This window comes from Gasterosteus aculeatus, chromosome 11 (genome assembly GCF_964276395.1).
Source record: "Gasterosteus aculeatus chromosome 11, fGasAcu3.hap1.1, whole genome shotgun sequence".
NCBI classification, from domain to species: domain Eukaryota; kingdom Metazoa; phylum Chordata; class Actinopteri; order Perciformes; family Gasterosteidae; genus Gasterosteus; species Gasterosteus aculeatus.
The window spans coordinates 14563310-14581679 of NC_135699.1; the positions used below are offsets into that span (position 1 = coordinate 14563310).

Here is an 18370-nt window from a genome sequence, read left to right on the forward strand (position 1 = left end):
TTGTAATGCTTGGGATAAATTCTTTATTCAAAACAATTATCTCTCTCTCTTTCTCTTAAAAGTCCAGGCAACGTGTGGAAGTGTGAACAATGCGGATGGGAGAGCAGTGGAGTCACAGAGGACACTGACATCTGGTGGAGGATAAAAGCAGCTGCATTTGGCAGAGATACTTTGAATATTTAGAAAATGAGGTTTGTGAGGCACCGGGCTTTGCGTTCATCAATCCAGCAGATGCACAGCAAATGCTGCGGACACGCATCTACTGCAACACGGTCGTTATGTTCACTAACATTAATAAAAACAAACAAAAAGACGAGTCAGTCATTCGACGGACAGGACACCTAAAATACATAATCCCCTAGAGATCAAAGTGTACAGTTTATTTTCAAATATTAATAACACAAAACTCTGTAAATATATAAACATTTCCACAAAAGCCTCCTCGCCTCCATCCGTGGAAAGCTCCGTAAGGCACGGTCAGAGGACTGTCGTTTCAAACATCTGGCGGGCAGATGCTACCTTGAGACGGTGGAGCTGGCGTGTGATTGGCTGGAGGACGTGGTGGCGGCACTGAGCTGGGAGAAGCCGCTGTGACTCGACCCCAGACTGGTCATGGATCCCCTGGAATAAAAAAAAAAAAAAAAAAAGGAACATTCAGGCGTGATTATACGCAATATTTCACAGTAATTGTATTACAGCAAGAACCCCGGACAAGACGAGAGAAAAGAGCTGAACGGACCTGAAGTCATGGGAGGCCAGCACCTCGGTGTAGTACATCATCTTACACTTGTGGGAGGAGACCTGCAGCGAGGCCAGCACATCATCCACCCCGGGCAGGCTGGAGGCGGAGCACGCCGGGGAGCTGTGGAAGCGCCACTGGAGGATGTAGAAGCCGGGCCAGCGCGTTACGTGGGAGCCCTGTTTGAACAGGAGGAGAAGCCGCGCGGGTCAATTTCACTCGGCGCCGACGGGGAGGCTCTCGCTTCCTTTGATGTCGCAGTCGAGAGAGAGTAGATGGAGGCAGAATGACCTCTGACCTGCACGCTCTCTCCCTCCCTGCAGGTGAGGGCTTTCTCCACCATGCTGTAGTCCTGGCCCAGCACCCAGTTCCTGTCGATCACCTGGGCGTTGGCGGCCCCCGGGGACGCGAGGCCGTGGGCCCCGAGGGTGTCTTTCTTAGGGGGCTGTGGGGCCCTTCTAGAATGGTACAGGTGGAAGATCACATCTCCTTTGGACACATCGAAGTCCCAGGTGATGACGGAGGAGGCCTCGTTGATCTCGATCAGCATCTGGTTGTTGGGAAATGGGGGAAAAAGTTCTTGTTTTACGGAGATACGGAGCGAGAGCGGCAGGTGGCATCTTGATCAACACACGGTGCACGCGCCCTTTAACTTTAACTATTAAGGCAGAACCAGCTTTTGCTGCGTGTGCATGTGGGAGCAGATTTTATAAAAAGCTGCGGTTGTACCTCATACGGGGCGCCCTTGAAGATACTGGCACTCTTATAGATGGAGTCTGTCAGCAGGCGGTTTTCCTCACTCTCCAGCTCCTCTGCTGTCCTGTACAGAGATTTGGGAACCAACCCCCCTTCAGGGATGTCACACTGCGGAGAGAAAGAAGCAGGTAAACCCCACGGATTTCTTGGCTTGTTTGTGAATAGAGTTGAAAGTTAAATGACCAACATCTCAAATCAGGAGCAAAAGTCTCGGTTCCCATTATCGCTTTATTAAAAAGGCTGAAAACTCACCATGCAGTCGCCTCCCAGGAAGTCAGGGATGATTTCCTTGTCAATATAGTCCACTAATCCTCCTGGACCTTGGTAGTCGTTTCCGGCATAAACTAGGAACTTCTTGCGGGTGTTCTCATCAATCAGGGGGCTGACCTGGAAACAGGACACCAACAGAGAAGAACATTTGAACTATTCACGTTTAAGCAATGAACAGGATGGCTTCTGCATGTGCACTTTGTGGGGTTGAAGTTATTCTGTTGTGATTTATTACCAAATGTTTGCGTATCACTCCTTTTCTTGCACGGTTTCCTCTCCATTATTTGTTCATCATTTGCTCACATTGATGCGTCTTCATCTGCACCGTGCAGCTTAAATCGATTCTTAACAAACTGGGTCAAACAAACTAACCAACGGACATCATTCTCACCAGGGTCCAGAGCACCGGGAACACTCGGGGCGCCCGCAGGATGAGCAGGCGGCCCAGCGTCTCGGGGTAGTTGGCCTCCACCACCTCGATGATTCTCAGCAGAGCCTTGACGCCTGGCCTCCACAGGTGGCGCATGTTGAGCCCCTCCAGGTCCACCAGGCAGGTCCAGCAGCTGATGGGTCGCCCGAAGACCCTGGTGTTCTCCTCACATTGCCGCAGCCCCTCCTCGTTGATGGACAGGACCTGCGTCACATGCAAGTTGCCGCGTCACCGACCGGTTTAAAAAAAACAAAAAAACAAAAAAGGTTCTCAAGTCACCTGTCGCAGCAGTCCCTCCTCTCCGGAGGCTCGCACCAGGCCCTTAGTGTCCATCTGTCCCAGGCGCAGGATGTACAGGGGACGGCCGTCTGAACCACACACACACACACACACACACACACACACACACACACACACAGATCAATAGTCAGGATGAGTGGCGAGGGTACTTCCGCTGTTCTACCTGAGCTGTTAGGAAGCAATGACTCATTTCCCGAAGACGGGGGCTCCAACAGATGGTGCTCAGCCGCGTCAGTCAATAATTAACAGGCCAATTCAACCCGTGAGGATAAATACATTCACGGATAAGTGTTCAGTCGCGATGGAAACAAGGAGGAATTCTGGCGGTACCTTTGTCGTGGTGGTGCCAGCCTCCCGTGTAATGATCCTGCAGCAGTTGTGGGCGCTGCCACGTGTCCAGTAGGAAATCCACCTGGTGTTGCTTCCTCCAGGTGAGCGACTGGCACAAGAACTCGCGGGCCTTGTCCAGGTTGAAATCTCTGGCTCTCAGGAAGCGCAGGACGTGCTGATCCTTCGGAATCTGAAGAGGCAACAAGACTTAAAAATCGGGTTAAAAAGCATTTCGTGATCCTTTAGCCAGTGGAGGCCAGGATGCAGGACGCGCATGCGCTGAGCCACGGTGGGATATTGGTGTCTAGGTGACCTTGCCCTTGTGGGTTTCCTGCAGCCACTGGCGCAGTCGGATGAGACAGCTCTCCTGCAGAGGCGTCAAATCACCAAGGTAACGTCGGATGTAATCAGCATCCAGCTTGTCTGCGGGCCACAACACGTGTAAAGGTTAGCGCACGTCGCAGGAATCTCAGACAGGAGCTTTACAAACAACCTACTCGGTCATTATGGTACGACGAATAGAAATAGATAACAGGGAAAGTTGGATTCCCGAAGGCTTTGCCCTGCTTTTTTTTTTTTTTTTTACATTATTCTTAGAAATAGTGACTAGGAACTTCCAATTTACAAATGATATCTTTAAAGCATTACTTCTTTTATCTTTTAATTAACCCCCATAGACACTGACCGTCAGGAGAACCGGCCGCGGGCTCCGAGGGGCCGGCCGCCTCTTTGCCGTCCTGTCCGGCCTCGGCGGCGCTGAGCGGGGCGGCTTTGGCAGCGGAGCAGGGCGGTGGCAGAAGCCTGGCGGCGCCGGGGTCAACGGGAGGGGTCCACCGAGGTATGTAGGTTACTCCTTCTTCTTCCAGCTCTTTGAGGTAGTACTCGATCATCTCTTTACCCTACGGGAGGTGAAGAGCAGACGCTCAGTGGACCCCAGGGCTCACGATACCGCGGGCACAAGCCGATTTAAACCTTCCACAACTCGGGGATCATTTCCTTTGAGGGTCAAAGATCGGAACCTTTTTAATGCTGCTGGCGTACTGTTTCATAGCCAGCTTCTCCGCCGTGCTCTCAAAGCCGAAAAAGGACTTCATGTCCAGACTGGCCGTCTGTTCGAAGCACGTCCAGTCCTCGTTCTCCGGATGGACCTGTGGGAGGGGACAACGATGTTACCAAACATATTATAGTACAGTTGTGTGTCGCAGCAAACGATTAAAAAAAAAATTAAAAAACAGCGTGACACTGAGGAAGTCACGCTACATTGACTTTTAAAGACTCTGTTGACACCAGGGTTCAGTGCACGCGGGTCACTGCCAGAGGATCATTTACATCGAGGACACAAGCGCTGAATAGAAGGAAGTGGAAAAACCGCGGCGCTCACCGTGTAGTTGCAGCACTCGCGGACGACGACGCGGTTGGAGAAGGTCTCGTTGTGGACCTCGATGCGCAGCGTCCGCTCTCTGCGATTCAGGGTGTTCTTCTGCAGGAAGTACAGGTAGTCCACTCCGGCAATCTGAGCGGGGAAAGGACAAGCACCATCTCTCAGCATCGCGCGGTCAAACGCCTGGACTAAAAAAAAGGTTCCTCCTGTGGGGCGGACCCGCTTGAGAAGGCGCGGGGCCTCGATGTCGATCACGCAGCGCCTCTCTGTGACCAGCGTGGCGCCGTCCTGGCTTTGTGTCTCCTTGAGGACCTCGCTGTCCACAAACACCGGGATCAGGTGGGACCTCGGGAACCTCCTCACGTAGGCCTGGGGAATATATAAAAAGATTTAGCAAGTCGAGCAGCAGAGACCTCGAGCCTCTTTCAGTCGTTCCTTCTGAGGAAGGAAACTCGCTCTGCATCGTTCAACAGGACGGAATCGTTGAAGCAGGTTTTCCCGTTTTGGACTGCAGAGATTCATTGCTGGGCAGAAAGACAGATCGTCCGTCTTTAAAGCATAAAATACTGATTTCATTTTATTAGGATGGATAGAGGTGAGTCTCCTTATCCTGCCATTAGTTCAGGTATTCTAGCTTTGTCTGCAGTTACTTATATGTACATCCTTGCTAAACTGAAATGGAGACTTCTTTTAGGTGCTCCCTGTGCACATTCCTTTTGCGTCATTTTTTTGTAGCCTGCGGGGGAACAAGCGCCGCTGCAGCATCTCGGTGCCTGGTTTCAGCCCACAGAGACCCTTCTCATAAGAAAAATACTTCAACCGCCATGAAATCAACGCAACATCAGCGAAGCAAAGAAATAAGTGAACGACGACACAATTTCCCTTTAAGACGATATGTCCCAGGCTTTCAAATCCACACGCCGCCAACCCCTGTGAGTGGGGTTTGTTTTTGGACGAGCACCGGTCTCTTGTACATTCCGTTCCCAGCGAGGGTTCAGGTTTTTCGTCCCGCCCACCCCGAGGCCGCTCTCCGATTGGTCGGGGGGGGGAGTTGCTTCCGAAAAGAACCCGCTTGTGTGGTCACTCGTCCTGCCAGAGGAGCGACCCGCTGAGCCGCCGGCGCGTGTCCAGCAGTGGCGGCTCAGTCTGCCGCTCGGGACGCGTTTACTCGTCCGTGGCTTCGACAGTTGACGTAAACACTGCGTGAGCGTCTCTCCGAGCCACCTGTCAATATTGATTCAGTAGCCGGGAGCGAGAGATTTATACTGAGAAAACCTTTTAAGACTTACAGAAGGCAGGAGAAGGAAGGAAGGAAGTCCCCCCCCCCCACAGTAAAGACAGCTCACAACAAGGTCACAAGGTCTTATTTGTCACAGTACAACAGGGTTACACTGTGGTCCCTATTCTGTGCGTTAAACGAAGACAATGTAGAGGCTCTACAGCGAAGGGGGCCGATGTGTGACGTTTTACGTGGTCGCGTTTCAGCGACACACAAACACATACATGTGGCATTGAGCTTCTAATCAAGAAGAACTCATGACGGGGAAACGTTGGCCTGGTAAATAAGCAGCATTGACTTATTTTCTGGAATGACGTGTTTCAAAGCAAACTTAGACATGTTTCACCTTCCCATCAGAACTAAGCATAATTGGAACACTTTGTCTCCGATGTCCCTTCGCGTCCTCATGCATTTCTGCACTCACAGATCGGTCCAGGAAACCCGGGAACATCGAGCCGCGTGACGAAAGAGACAACGGTGGCGTAACCGGTTAAACACCGAGCGCTGCCCCGGACGCAGGTTGCGACATCGGGACTGAGGACGGCGTCCAGAGATGAATGACAGACTGTACTGGCTTCCGTCCTCTGGACCCGGTCCATCTTTTCACATGAGCAGTTATTTACTGTTCACAAAGGGCCCATTATGAGATCCTTTTTGATGACGTGCGGTGACGCGTGATGAATGCTGATGATTGTGGGCTTTTTGAGAGGGACGTGTCTTTGGGAACGAGGCCTGCGCAGGAGGAAAGCGTGCAGAGCTCAGCGTCTTTATTCTGATCAGAGTCTTCGGCTTGATGTGGAATCTTGGAAATGCACAAATTCGTTTTGAAGTGGGTGGGGGGGGGGGGGGGGGGGGCGAAAAAAAATGGGATATCGATTTCTCAGGTGATTCAAGGTTTATCAAGTTAACGATAGCAGTCATACAAAATACTTATATTCATATTTTTTCCAATTAGTTTTGCATTGCAAATACATCCTTGGGAGGAAAGAGGGCTTAAAACGAAGCATTCCTTGCATCCGGAGGGGGGGGGAGACTTCTTCTGAAAGGGTCTACTTTCTCTGACAGCAACCTGGACCACCAGATTATTCGGCCCACGGAGTTTTCGACCAGAAACAGAAGTTGATGGGTGTGGGGAAAGCGTGAAAGCCTCCCCGGCCACCGGTTCTGACATCATACGAGTCTTTCACGTCACGCTACTCACCGCCATTATCAGCTCAAACGGATGCTTGTAGACCCGGACGGGGGACTGGTATTCCTGCACCATGGCGGCACTGGGACGCCTCTAAATAACCGCAAACACTGGGTAACGACACAGAACAAAATCGGGTTTATTGATCCACGTGAACAGATCAGCTGATCAGCGTGCAAAGCAGACTTTCACATGCGAGTTGGCATCGTTACGTCACACCGAGGACTCAATCAGCGCGAAACAGAACTATAAACACGCAGATCGCTGCGCCTGCCGGGGGACGAAACGGCCCGAGCGGCGGAAACGAACCGCCGGACGAACTTTACTCACCGCTGTTTCGAAGCCCGCGGCCCCGCGAATTTGTGACGCGTCACTGCGGCTGTCAGCTCTCCGCCGTCTGCGTGTTATCCATGTTGTCAGATAACGGAAGAAAAAGTAGTTCCCTGCATCGAAACCCCCCTGAAAAAGGTACAAAGTGTCGCTGAGGTTCGTCTGTTAGCCTGGAGCGGCTGTTGGCTCCTCCTCTTCCGCTCAAACCGGAAGTCCGCCCGACGCTTCTCTGTGTGACGTCAGGCCGTTTTATTGTGAAAGGCCCACGAACGCGTTTTACTTTTATATCCGGGCGCCTGCGCGAAGTAAAATGCGGCGCTTACGATTTATATAATAAGACGCACCTTCTTTCGTTTAAAGGCGCAGAGTTTGTTTAAATAATTACTTTATTTAATCAGGACGTTTAACTGCCGTCCAGGACCCTTCATAATATGATGGAAATGAAGAATTTAACGACGTAGAGGAGAGGTCTTCAACGGGGGGGGCGGGAGTGGGGCGCCATTTTTGGTTAAAGCTCATAAATAAAAGATGCCGGATCAAACTCCGGAGGACAGAGGGTCCCTGCAATCACTTTGGGGGGCCTGAAAAGCGTTGAAGACCCCTGACTTATATGACTGATAGACCCACACAATTTAAACAATAAGTTGTAAATGTGATATTCAACACACACATACACACACATCTATATATAAATATAGCTTAGCTGTCTCACATCGGCTGTTGCAGGGAGATGCAGCTGGTCCCACATTGACACTCCAGCAGCATCTGCTGCGGGTGGGATTTAAAGCTCTGGCAGCCCACAAAAAGTGCTGGAGTCCAGCAGGGGACATCTCTCGAGAGGGGGAAGTGGAGTAAGCTCTTATTCCAAATCAACCTCCGGCACAAAGAGAAATGTCATCAGCAATCGTCTTCGCTTTATTCGGGATAAATAATTGAGCCACTGTGGTGCAACACCACCAGTGGTGTAAGTGATTCACAACGGGCCCCGGGGCGCAAACACAAACCCATGAAATTATTACAGACGGTTCTCATACAGCGTTAGGACCTTAACCAATGATTCTGGAATTTGTAGATGTGCACGTAAGCAGGAAGCAGAAGGTATAAAATCAGGGAAAGAGGTGGATAAGTCAAACGGGAGCCGATCTTCAGGAGACCTTCATCTGTGTCGCTTGTGATTCATTGTCACATAAGCAGTACTACTTTAAAAAAGTAACAAGCAAGTAGAGGATGATGATTCCTTTAATTTGTTTCTTTAGAGTTTAGTCATGAATTCTTCTCAACAAAAACAATAACTGGAGGACAGATATGGGAAATAGCACCATTTGGAGGAGATATTTCTCCGTTCGGCCCAATGGAGCAGTAGTTTAAATGCTGCAAACAAAATCTAATCCTGGATATTGTTACAATAGGGACCATGGACCCACCGCCCAGGCGAAGCATACCACAAACATAATGATTCATCCCTGGTGTGATTATTCACGTATGAATTATTTGTGGTAATTATAGTCCCTCATAGTCAAAAGCTGCCCACCAGCTCTCAGAGCTCATCACCCGTATCATTATCCTCTTAGCGCTCTCGTTTAATTGACTCTAATGACCAAAGTGTCATTTTTGCTTTTCTCAGACTTCCCGGTACCTGAACACACCTCAGCTGCAACCTCAGGTGATGACCTTCCAGGAGATGTGTGTGATCATTGCAAATATTTTCATCCAGACTGTGAAGGAACCTAATTTCAGCTGCTCAGATAGAGAACGAATAGCCTGTGCAGGAAGAAGGATCTGTTAAAACACATTGCACACAACGGGCAATTACAGATGGGACTCAGTCATCATTACGCAGCAGACAGATACAGATATTAACCCAGCTGTTCCAGCTCTCTACATCTAACACAGCCTCGGTCTGGCTGCAGTCTTTTGGAGCTGCATGGTTTCACCCCCCCCCCCCCCCCTGTACTGCCGCCTTGCACCAGCATTGTGCTACCTGCTACAGCATCCACCTCCAGGCCGCCACGGGGGGGGGGGGGGGGGGCAACGCGTTTCATCATCCATCCCTAGTATCTCGTGTATCTGCCGGGGACGTGGTCGGACTCTAAACGGCAACATTCTTTTGAAGTAATGAGCACGTTGGACTGAAATATCGTAGTTTCTGTTCCTGGCTGAATGCAACTGAAGCTCTGGATGCGTGAGGTGAGAGGTAGTGTTGCTGAGGAGTCTCACTCCAGGCGTTTTGGGGTTTTTTTTTCCTCCTCTGTTGCGCTGGAGAAAAAGTCCTTTTGAACTACGATGGAGACTCAGACGGAAATAGAGCAGGCTTTGAGGAATTTAACACGACGAGGAGAGAATTGATCCAGAAGCTGTTTGCCGCTGTGAATTAGATCATTTAAAGTACCTTCCTCCCTGATGAGATGAAGTGTGTGTGTGTGTGTGTGTGTGTGTGTATGTGTGTGTGTGTGTGTATCCATTTATTTGGAGAAGAATAATTATTCTTGGACCAACCCTAATCAGAGGAAATAGTCTACTTGTCTTTGTGCTATTAGCCGGAAGGAAAATCTTGATTAATTGATTGAATAGGAATTTTCAGTTGAAAAAGAGAAACGTTCACTAATTTCTGTCAAGGAAGAAACCATTAGAAATGCTTGTGATACTAAGTACATAACTATAACCAGTAAGTCATCTGAAAGACACAGTTTAAATATAATAAACTACACTTAACAGTTGGCATGTAGAAGAAAAGGGATTTGATAATACAAAAGAAAAAAGAAAAGCAAATCACATTCTGTTTGTCTGGAGAAGTTATTTAAAGAATGAGTTTGCACCACCTTGTGATCAGATGTGCTGCACGACCTCACAGCTTCATCAGCTTTCAATGAGATCTTCTCTTCAAATGAAATTGCTTTAAGAATGTTATGTTTGCTCGTAAAAAAAAAAAAGCCAATTCTAATTTAAAAACATCCACGACGATGTAAACCTACATTTCAACAGTAGAAATACTTTAACCTGCTGCAACAAACTCGTCAGATGTGAAACCAACACACTGCCACAGTGTAAAGGTCAAACAGAGAGCCAGCGTGGGAAGCCGCCACGTCCAGAGGGGGGGTTTCCTCCCACGGAGCCTGTTGTTCATCAACCGTCCACTTGAGGTCCTCAGTTAATTACCAACGATTGAGAAAACTCACAGAAATGAACAGGAGATGTGATGATGGCATGTGAGAGAATGAATACACGAGGGGACTCTTTGCAGCTCGTGTCTTTAAGGTGGGAATCTGCGTTAATGGGCTGAAGCAGCGGATCAAAGCATCAACTGTAAATGTTCCTCTAAAAGAACCGCCAGCGGCTCCAGCGCACTGCAAGTCCCTCCAATGTGTAATATCCTGGGTTTGTGTCACCAAATGTTCTTATTCTGGCTCCCAGCAGGTAGATTGAAGGTCAGAATAAAGCACATATTGATAATAATACAAACAGTTATCTGGATAGTCTGGATGCTGCATGCTTACCCCTGTGTTCGTTTTACATGAAGGTATTTTTATGCATGAGCCGTCTGAACCCCAGGGATGTTTTATATTATGGTGCATCTTATGGCAGTGAAAATAAATCATTTAGCCATCTATTTTGACCGGTGAAATCGAAATGCAATGGCTGCTGTTTTCTCTTTTATTGAGAGTAGAATAATTTCCCTGCTTAGTCTCTCGTACACCAACCCTGTGTGTACACGCCGTCAGCATCTAATCTTAAAGCAGCCTGTTGAGGAAAAACAAATCAACAAGAGGTGACTTTCTGGGCTTGAAAGATAAAAATAGATTATTGTTTTAAGACGTGGTCTAGATTCATTAATGCACAGATATTTTGGTTAGACTAACAGAAAGAATCAATTTTCAAGATAACATTTTTATTTACATCAATATTTTGCTAAAATTGAAAGTATGTCAGGAGTTATACTGTACGTGTGTCTGCAGAAAGTGGTGCTACATGCAGCGCCCATGCAAGGACTAATTCAACGTACATCCCATCGATCCCCCGTGAAAGCCACATCAAACTGTGCCGGCCTCCAGCTCACCTCAAGGATTACATTTGGAACAAGAGAAATGAGGTGTGCTTCATGGAATCCCATTCCTCTCACCCAAGAGGAAAAGGAGATTCTTCAAGTGCTACTTCTTCAATGAAACGTCAAGAAAAGCAGAACAGCTTAAAATGAGCTAAAGTCAGTGTGAGACAGAAAATCACGATACTCCCCGGGTTCAAATAATTACGTCTGACAGCCATTTATAATATAAAAGGACCCGGAGTAAACGGAGCCAGCAGTCAGAGAAAGGAGAAGCAACGCCACCCATCCGCTGACTCCCAGAAAGCACAACAGACTCCACTTCCGTGCCTCTTCCAGCTTAACGGCCATGTCAGCCCAGGTAGCGTGTGTACCTCGCTTTCAGAGCGCGTGACATTCTTTTTTGGAGAAAAGCTGCAGCTTTGAGAGCGTGCCGAAACGGTCAAGCTTCGTCCACACACACACACAGCAGGGTGTGCTACACATGCAGTGTTTTGTTTCCTCAGGTTCCCGGTTAGTCAATGGTTTGGGCAGTTTGTTATTGAGTTGGGCCGACAAATTAATGTGATCTGGGCAACACTGTGCAGGCAGCCTGCAGAGCACTGCTGACGGGTACATGCATTCAGACTGCTTCGGTTGCCAAAATACGTCAGTTATCGATACAGTTGGTGGCTGCAGCTGTCAACCAGTTGCAGATGTGTCTGAATTTCTGCTTAATTAGTAGATCTCTATATTGGTCTTCTGATATAAAGACAGATTGGAACACATTGGTCTCTATGTGACAAACGGCTCAGAATCGATCACCATGACGCATTTTCTTCAGTGCTTTTTTATATCCAAATGAGAAAGACGTTGGAGCGCACACAGGCTCCTGGAACGAAGAACGCAATGAGGAGATTTGAAAGAGGGGGCATCGTCCAGTTCCAGGTATCTTTTGTTCGTATTTGTTGTATTACCGTGTTGACTCAAGTGTTCCTGGTCACATGGTATGAATAAATAAAGCTGTGCATGAATGCATGCTAACAGTACAGTACAGAGAAATGCAGATGTGTATAGATTCACCATTAACCTAGAACAACACCACAGGAAGAATCTTACTTATTTAATATCTTGTGGAGAGAATAGAATAGAAGAACTGTTCTCTTCTCATGTGTCTGTGGGCTCAGTGTGAAGTAACAGCAGACAGATAGCTTAGCTTAGCATAAAGGCTGCTTGGCCAAACCGCAGGCCTTATACCGTGCGACGGTAACAAAATCGGCCCTTCTGAAGCTCACTCGCTCCCATGCCTTCATGCCGCAGACTGTTTCTTGGCTTCTTGTTGGAACTTCCTAGAGTCTTGTCGTGACTTTAAGTTGCCAGGCAACCAGCAGAAAATCCCTGTGCCAAGTCATGTAATAGTCCACCACATAAACTCCCCTAAAACCTTTTTCAACTCTAGAGTGATGTAGATCGTCTAATAAAGCCGCATGGAGGCAAATAAACAAATATATCAGTCAAACAAACCAAATGAATTTTTATTGACTCTCCAGGGGGGAAGAACTAAGTGATTAACTGTAGGGCATCTTCTCCCGAAATATCTTATTCTCTTTTCACACCCTGTAGTTTTAAGCAAAGATATCACCATGCAGAACATTGCATAAGACACCGAGATATTTTCTGTAACAACATGTTTTCCTCCGTGCGAGCAGAGAGCAGAGTGTGTGGGATAGAATACAATGCCGTGTTCTGCTTTTCGGCTGCCGACTACCTCAGCATCACGTCGCGCTGCACAGATGATGTTAGGAGAGCCAAGTCAAGGAGGGATTTTTTGTGCGTTACATGACAGAAATGTAATTAGTGAATTCTGCTGGTTGTGTCTGTCTTGAACAGCTCATTTAGATCAATTAAGCACATCAAAGTGGGAGGTTACAGCGTGGAGATCCCACACGCATGTTGGTGTCGTTGCAAAGATCCGACACCTCAGGATCTCGTGGGCATGCTTAAGTGATTAGAATAACTACCTCCTGCAGCTCCATTTGTTAGGTTTCTCAAAATAGCCGATATAGCGTGCAGATTGCTGCATGCAGAGATAACAAGCGAGGCAATTATGTCCCTCTTAAATAACTGCTGACAGAAAACAGAGTAACTGTCTTTGGAAACAAAGAGGAAGACCCATGAGTTCTCTCTGTTGCCACTCATTCGTTTGGAGAGATCAATCAATCAGCTCAACTACATACCGACAAAACGCCCCTTAGTATTATAAAAGGGAAGTAAGAGTCATGGATGAACAATCACAAAGTCAGGAGAATTGATCAGCCAAGCATTGAATCATTCATCAAACATGCACGGCACTCACATGCCAGTCTTTCCTCCAGAAACGCAGATGGAACTGAAGCCTGTAACCGCCTTCGCGTCCTGCACTGGACCTTAATTCAACTTCAACCAGTTGCACCTTTCGACTTACACCTGCACTTTTTCTTTGCCCACTGTGACCCTTTTAGTAGAAGCATTCACACAATCCTCGTCTAACTTCAGGGAAGAACTTTACTTTTTGAATCGTGGTAGCGCAGTTTCTTATCTCTACATCTCACTCTGAACTGTCTCTGCAGCCTTTTCACCTCCTCCATTAATCCATAGTTCCCTCCATAACTCTGGAGAACTCTGGAGAAGCTGTGTGATACTTTTGATCTCCCCAAAAACTTTTACATCAAGGTCCTAACAACTTGATTCAAGGCCAACATGTTCTATGATTCCCATTTGAGACCTCTTGCCTTTTACTGTATTTACTTCCTTTGACGTTGGTAAAATATCCCTTTGAAGGCACACTAATAAAAGCTGTCATGTACACAGGCTGCTTTCTCCTCTCTCTCCATCTCTTTTCAGACTTTTATAAGAACAAGTCGTGAGCCACTTAACCGTCTGCCTCAATTCCTTCTCCCGTCTTTTCAATCATTAGTCTTTTTCTCTGCAGGGAGACCTTTTCCACTTCTCTCCTGTGCCCCCCCCCCCACTGTCTCAATCACCCCTGTTACAGCTTGACAGTCCACTCAGACAGCTGCGTCGCTGGGCGGACGGACCGTCTATAGGGGAGGAGGATCTCTACCTGCCCTTCAAGCAGTCAGGACTGAAGGCATGTGGACTCCAAGCCTCTCAGATCTACCGGGAAGTTGAGCCAACCCCCCCCCCCCCCCCCCCCCTCCCTCCTCTTATGTGAGAAGCTGCCACACTATACCGTGCAGCATCACCTCTCCTACATCTGCTGTGCTGCTCACTCTGCTCAATGGATTCATTAATGGAGTGGCCTTTGCATTCGCACAGAGGCTGACAGCTGTGACCGACGCAGTCTGAGTATTCGTAGCTGCCAGCTGGCAGAGCGATCCATGGCTCAGTGAGCGGCGAACGACTGTGGAGGAGCCCCTCGACTTCACTTTGTGCTTCTACACCGCTACTCAGGCCATGCGTTACTGAGGAAATGCCCACAGATGTGTGTAATGTGCAGTGCGTCCATTTAACGGAAGAGGACGGCATGTCCAGCAGGGTGAGACACTGCCTGGAGGACAGCCATCTGTCAGCAGGATGTATGATATGGAGCTGAGGACAAAAAAAGACTCTCCTCCTGGAAGACGGATGTGATGTAATTGGACAAGGCACCGTCGCTTGCTTTACATCGCTGCTGATGTTTAAAGTAACAGTTTAAACATTTAGGGTAAAACTCCGTGCATTCATTACGGCACCTTTGATCCTCCTTTTGCTCATTTATCTGCTACGGCAGCTTGGTGGGTCAGCATGGGGAGGACGGCACGCTGGCTCGCATACCGCAAATGATGCAGTAGGACACCCAGGTGTTTTTGGCATTCTGCATTCGGTACAAAATATTTTTTCTGGCAAACTAAACATGTTATTATGGGTATTGGAACACACAGATGGCCGGCTTGTTATTCCAGCTATTATACCCGTTGGAAACAGGAACATGTAAAGAGTACCAGTCAACAGCTTGGAAACACTTTCTCAAGAACGTTATTTGAAACACATCCAGCAGTTCAGAGTCACATGGTCATGATCATTTGGCGTCGTGTTTCAGTGCATGCAGTAGTGAAACAAGTATAGTTTGATTGTATATTGGTTTTCATGAGAGGACGTGAAGCGGAAGAATCGGCGCGGTCCTTTTGTCCTCACATCTACCCGAGGCAATGCAGCAGTCCTCACTGTGCAGCAGCATCAGCATCAGGGCTCTCCGCGAGGGAGGAACTACACCCAATCCTGCAGACACACACACACGGACCTCCAGCACGATTCCATTTCACTTATTCATGTTGTCAAGCGCAAAAGAAATATTGACTCTCCGCATTCTAACCTGGGGAAATCACAAAAGAACAAAGAGTGAAACAAATCCCCTTTTCAAACCGGCCGATTCATCTCATCTGGTTTTCATTCACACGTGATGGAGAAGCTCAGGGCGGAGAGAGGTGAAGGTGGAGGAAGGAAAAAAAAAAAGCTTAATTAACTCCTATAATACCTTTATAGGCAACACGACTGTGTGTGTGCACACCACTGACCTGCTGCAACACATATTCATTATGTTAAAAGGTCTTTATTCATACAACAGGTGCACTGCATTATGGAGAAAGGCATCCGCGTACAAGGTGTGTGCGCACACACACACGCACACACACACACAAACACACACACACACACACACGAGGAGATCAAAGAGCCATTCTATGTCATGCATTTATGTTTTCGGGAGGCCGTCCCTCATACTGAAGAGCGGGAGAGAAAGGATGAGCGAGAAATATAATAATAAGGTAAAGAGTGGGAAATTCTCTAAAATGACTTAATAATAGTGACCATAATCCTGAGGTCTTGTTTTAGAAAAGGTGCCCTGTGACGTCTTGAATCGGACTGCGGCTAATTCACAGGAGAAGAAAGGACTTGTCACGTTGTAGCTGTGAAACAAGCCACACGTGCCTCGTCAGGATATTACAGACAACATACACAATGCCGTGTAATGCGTAAACACTACAGGACCCATGCTGTTTATCATTCAACCTTATGTCCAAGGGTGCATCTTCTCTGCTTTTCAGCCCGCAGCTCGATTTGTACCATCGTCTCTACACATGAGAACTTACTGCAACAAAGTCTTACAACCAATTAAAGGGAACAACGATCGGAAAAAACAACTTTTTCGCAGGCACAGCGATGTCACCCGTTGGTTTGTGCTGTCGTTATGAAACCTTGAGTTTATTGTTTTCACCATTGCCATGGCAACATTGATATTTGTCCTTTTCCATTATAGGATATTTTTATTCGCTTTCAATAGAATTCAGAGTAATCCCTGAGCACAAAAACGATGGCCCCTGCCATTAAAACTCCTTTCTTGTGCAGCGATATCAGACTAAAAACAATTTTTTATGCTTGTGTTTTTGGTGGATGGTATAAAATATTTTTAAAGTCCTACTTCACTTCAAGACGCTTTGTCACTTTGTGTCGTTCAACCAGAGAGACCTTCTTATGACTCATTCTGATTGCAAGTAATATTGTTCTCTTCTGGCTACCAACGATTTTCCACAGCTGTGGGGACGAGAAGGCTTCTTCCATTTGAAGCTTCTGTTCCTCTTCGCCTCCCCGTGTTCTTGCAGGAAAATTGATAGAATTTTTGAAGAGGTGAAAAACACAGAAAGTGGTCCCCACTTAAATGTGGGTGCAGAATTGTAGGTTTGACCCACAGTAAAAAAATACCCCTCTCAGAAAACTCTCAAGTGGTGTATTTATACCCTTTTTTTTAACAAACGTTCTCTGTTAAACACCTGCAATCACACCATGAAAGCTGTGAAAGAGCCGACGCCTCCCCGCAGCTACCACACAAACATTATCCTCGCTTCGGCGGATCTTGAGAGAAAGTTCAAAACGAGTGCAGCGATTATGAAGTGCACGGGCGAAAATCGGGCCTATTGTGAAATGGTCCTTAAGATCAATCCAAGAGTCACTGGCACCATCAGTAAATGAGATTGCAGAGTCTTTTGAGGCCGTCTCATTAAAATCGTCTAATCCAAAAGGAGGGCTTCAGCTCCAGCAGAGCAGCAGCTCGCACGTTGATGACTTGAGCCCCACTGCTTCGCTTCTCTGCGTGTTAAAAGGTTCACCTGTAAAGGGGTTTGTGAAAATAGCCCTGGATATTCAACTGCACCTAACGGGTTTCATTCACGAGGCCAACACTGATAAAGAGAGAGAGAAATTACAATGGAAAGGAAACCGGAAAGCTTTATTTTATCTTAAAATGCATGTGTTCACTGCGACGGCTCAAAGAAATATGATTGGGTTAATATATAAAAAAGGGTAATCGTTACTCATGTATTTAATACATTTTTGAAGGAAATTGTCTGACAATAAGTTCATGTTTGGAGATTTAATTAATTAATGTTGACCATATTTCACACTGTGGCAAGAAACAGAAACACGAGGAATTGAAGCTCAGATTGTTATTTGTTAGTGGGCGACTGGAGCGACATTAAAATGAGTGTCCAACATTGTCTCATTGGCCGTCTGCATATCTTCCTCTAGGACAGAGCGTTGGCCTTTCGCACACGTAGTAACTGGACACCAAGCGCGAGGCTTGAAATGAGTCCTGTTGTTCTCTGGTGCTGAATCCAACTAAAGTCCTGAAAGGACTCGTCCATTTCTTTTATCATGTCCATCGGAACGTTCACATGTGTGCTTTCCTCACTAAAACCATTCTTCAGTGAGAGATCGGTAACAAAGTCCAATCTGCACAGAATTAGGATTTTGGTGTTTACGTGGACGTGCACTTAATCCTCGTTAAGTTCATGAGGAATATCCTGATTATTATTACACACGATTAAACAAACTCCACTGCTCCTAAAAGTGGAACAGCTGCTTCTCTCTCAGCACTCCTCCATACTGGTGTCGAGAGGATGAAATATATTGATGTTCCGATTCGATGCGGACGGCAGGAGCAATAACCGAGGGACAAATAAACGGTGGAGAATGCAGGACGAGGTCTCAGGGACCGAGGAGCCCGGTGGTACTGCAGCTGATAAAGGGCTCCAGATGGGCGGCAGATTGTCTTTTGCGATGCTCTGTGCTCCTCCAATATCACAGATGCTTGGTAGATGGGTCCCAATGATGTTCTGGGACCCCCCCCCCCCGGGCCAAGGAGATGTGAACCTGCAAAGGAATATTCTTCTGTTGCCTTCTCTCCGTGCACTTCTCTTGAGGATAAACATGGCAGGATGCAAACCAGAGGCTCCTGTTCAACAGCTCAAACTTAGACTAAATGATGAAATGATAGTTAATCAGAGATTAATTCACACAAACAACAGGGCATCGA

At 47.3% G+C, this 18370-nt stretch overlaps 1 protein-coding gene across 1 annotated transcript; it reads right to left on the reverse strand.

Annotated features, from left to right (window-relative positions):
• Window positions 1-7306, reverse strand: sec14l1 (SEC14-like lipid binding 1). The gene is made up of 15 exons (XM_040191153.2): window positions 7005-7306; window positions 6687-6784; window positions 4426-4575; window positions 4207-4338; window positions 3845-3973; window positions 3511-3724; window positions 3139-3248; window positions 2826-3015; window positions 2475-2563; window positions 2157-2399; window positions 1748-1882; window positions 1469-1603; window positions 1038-1289; window positions 740-918; window positions 1-621 (listed from the first exon to the last, which is right to left on the reverse strand). The coding sequence occupies exons 2-15, from the start codon at window positions 6747-6749 to the stop codon at window positions 516-518; spliced, it is 2127 nt and encodes a 708-aa protein (XP_040047087.2). The 5' UTR covers window positions 6750-6784; window positions 7005-7306; the 3' UTR covers window positions 1-515.
• Window positions 7307-18370: the final 11064 nt, after the last annotated feature.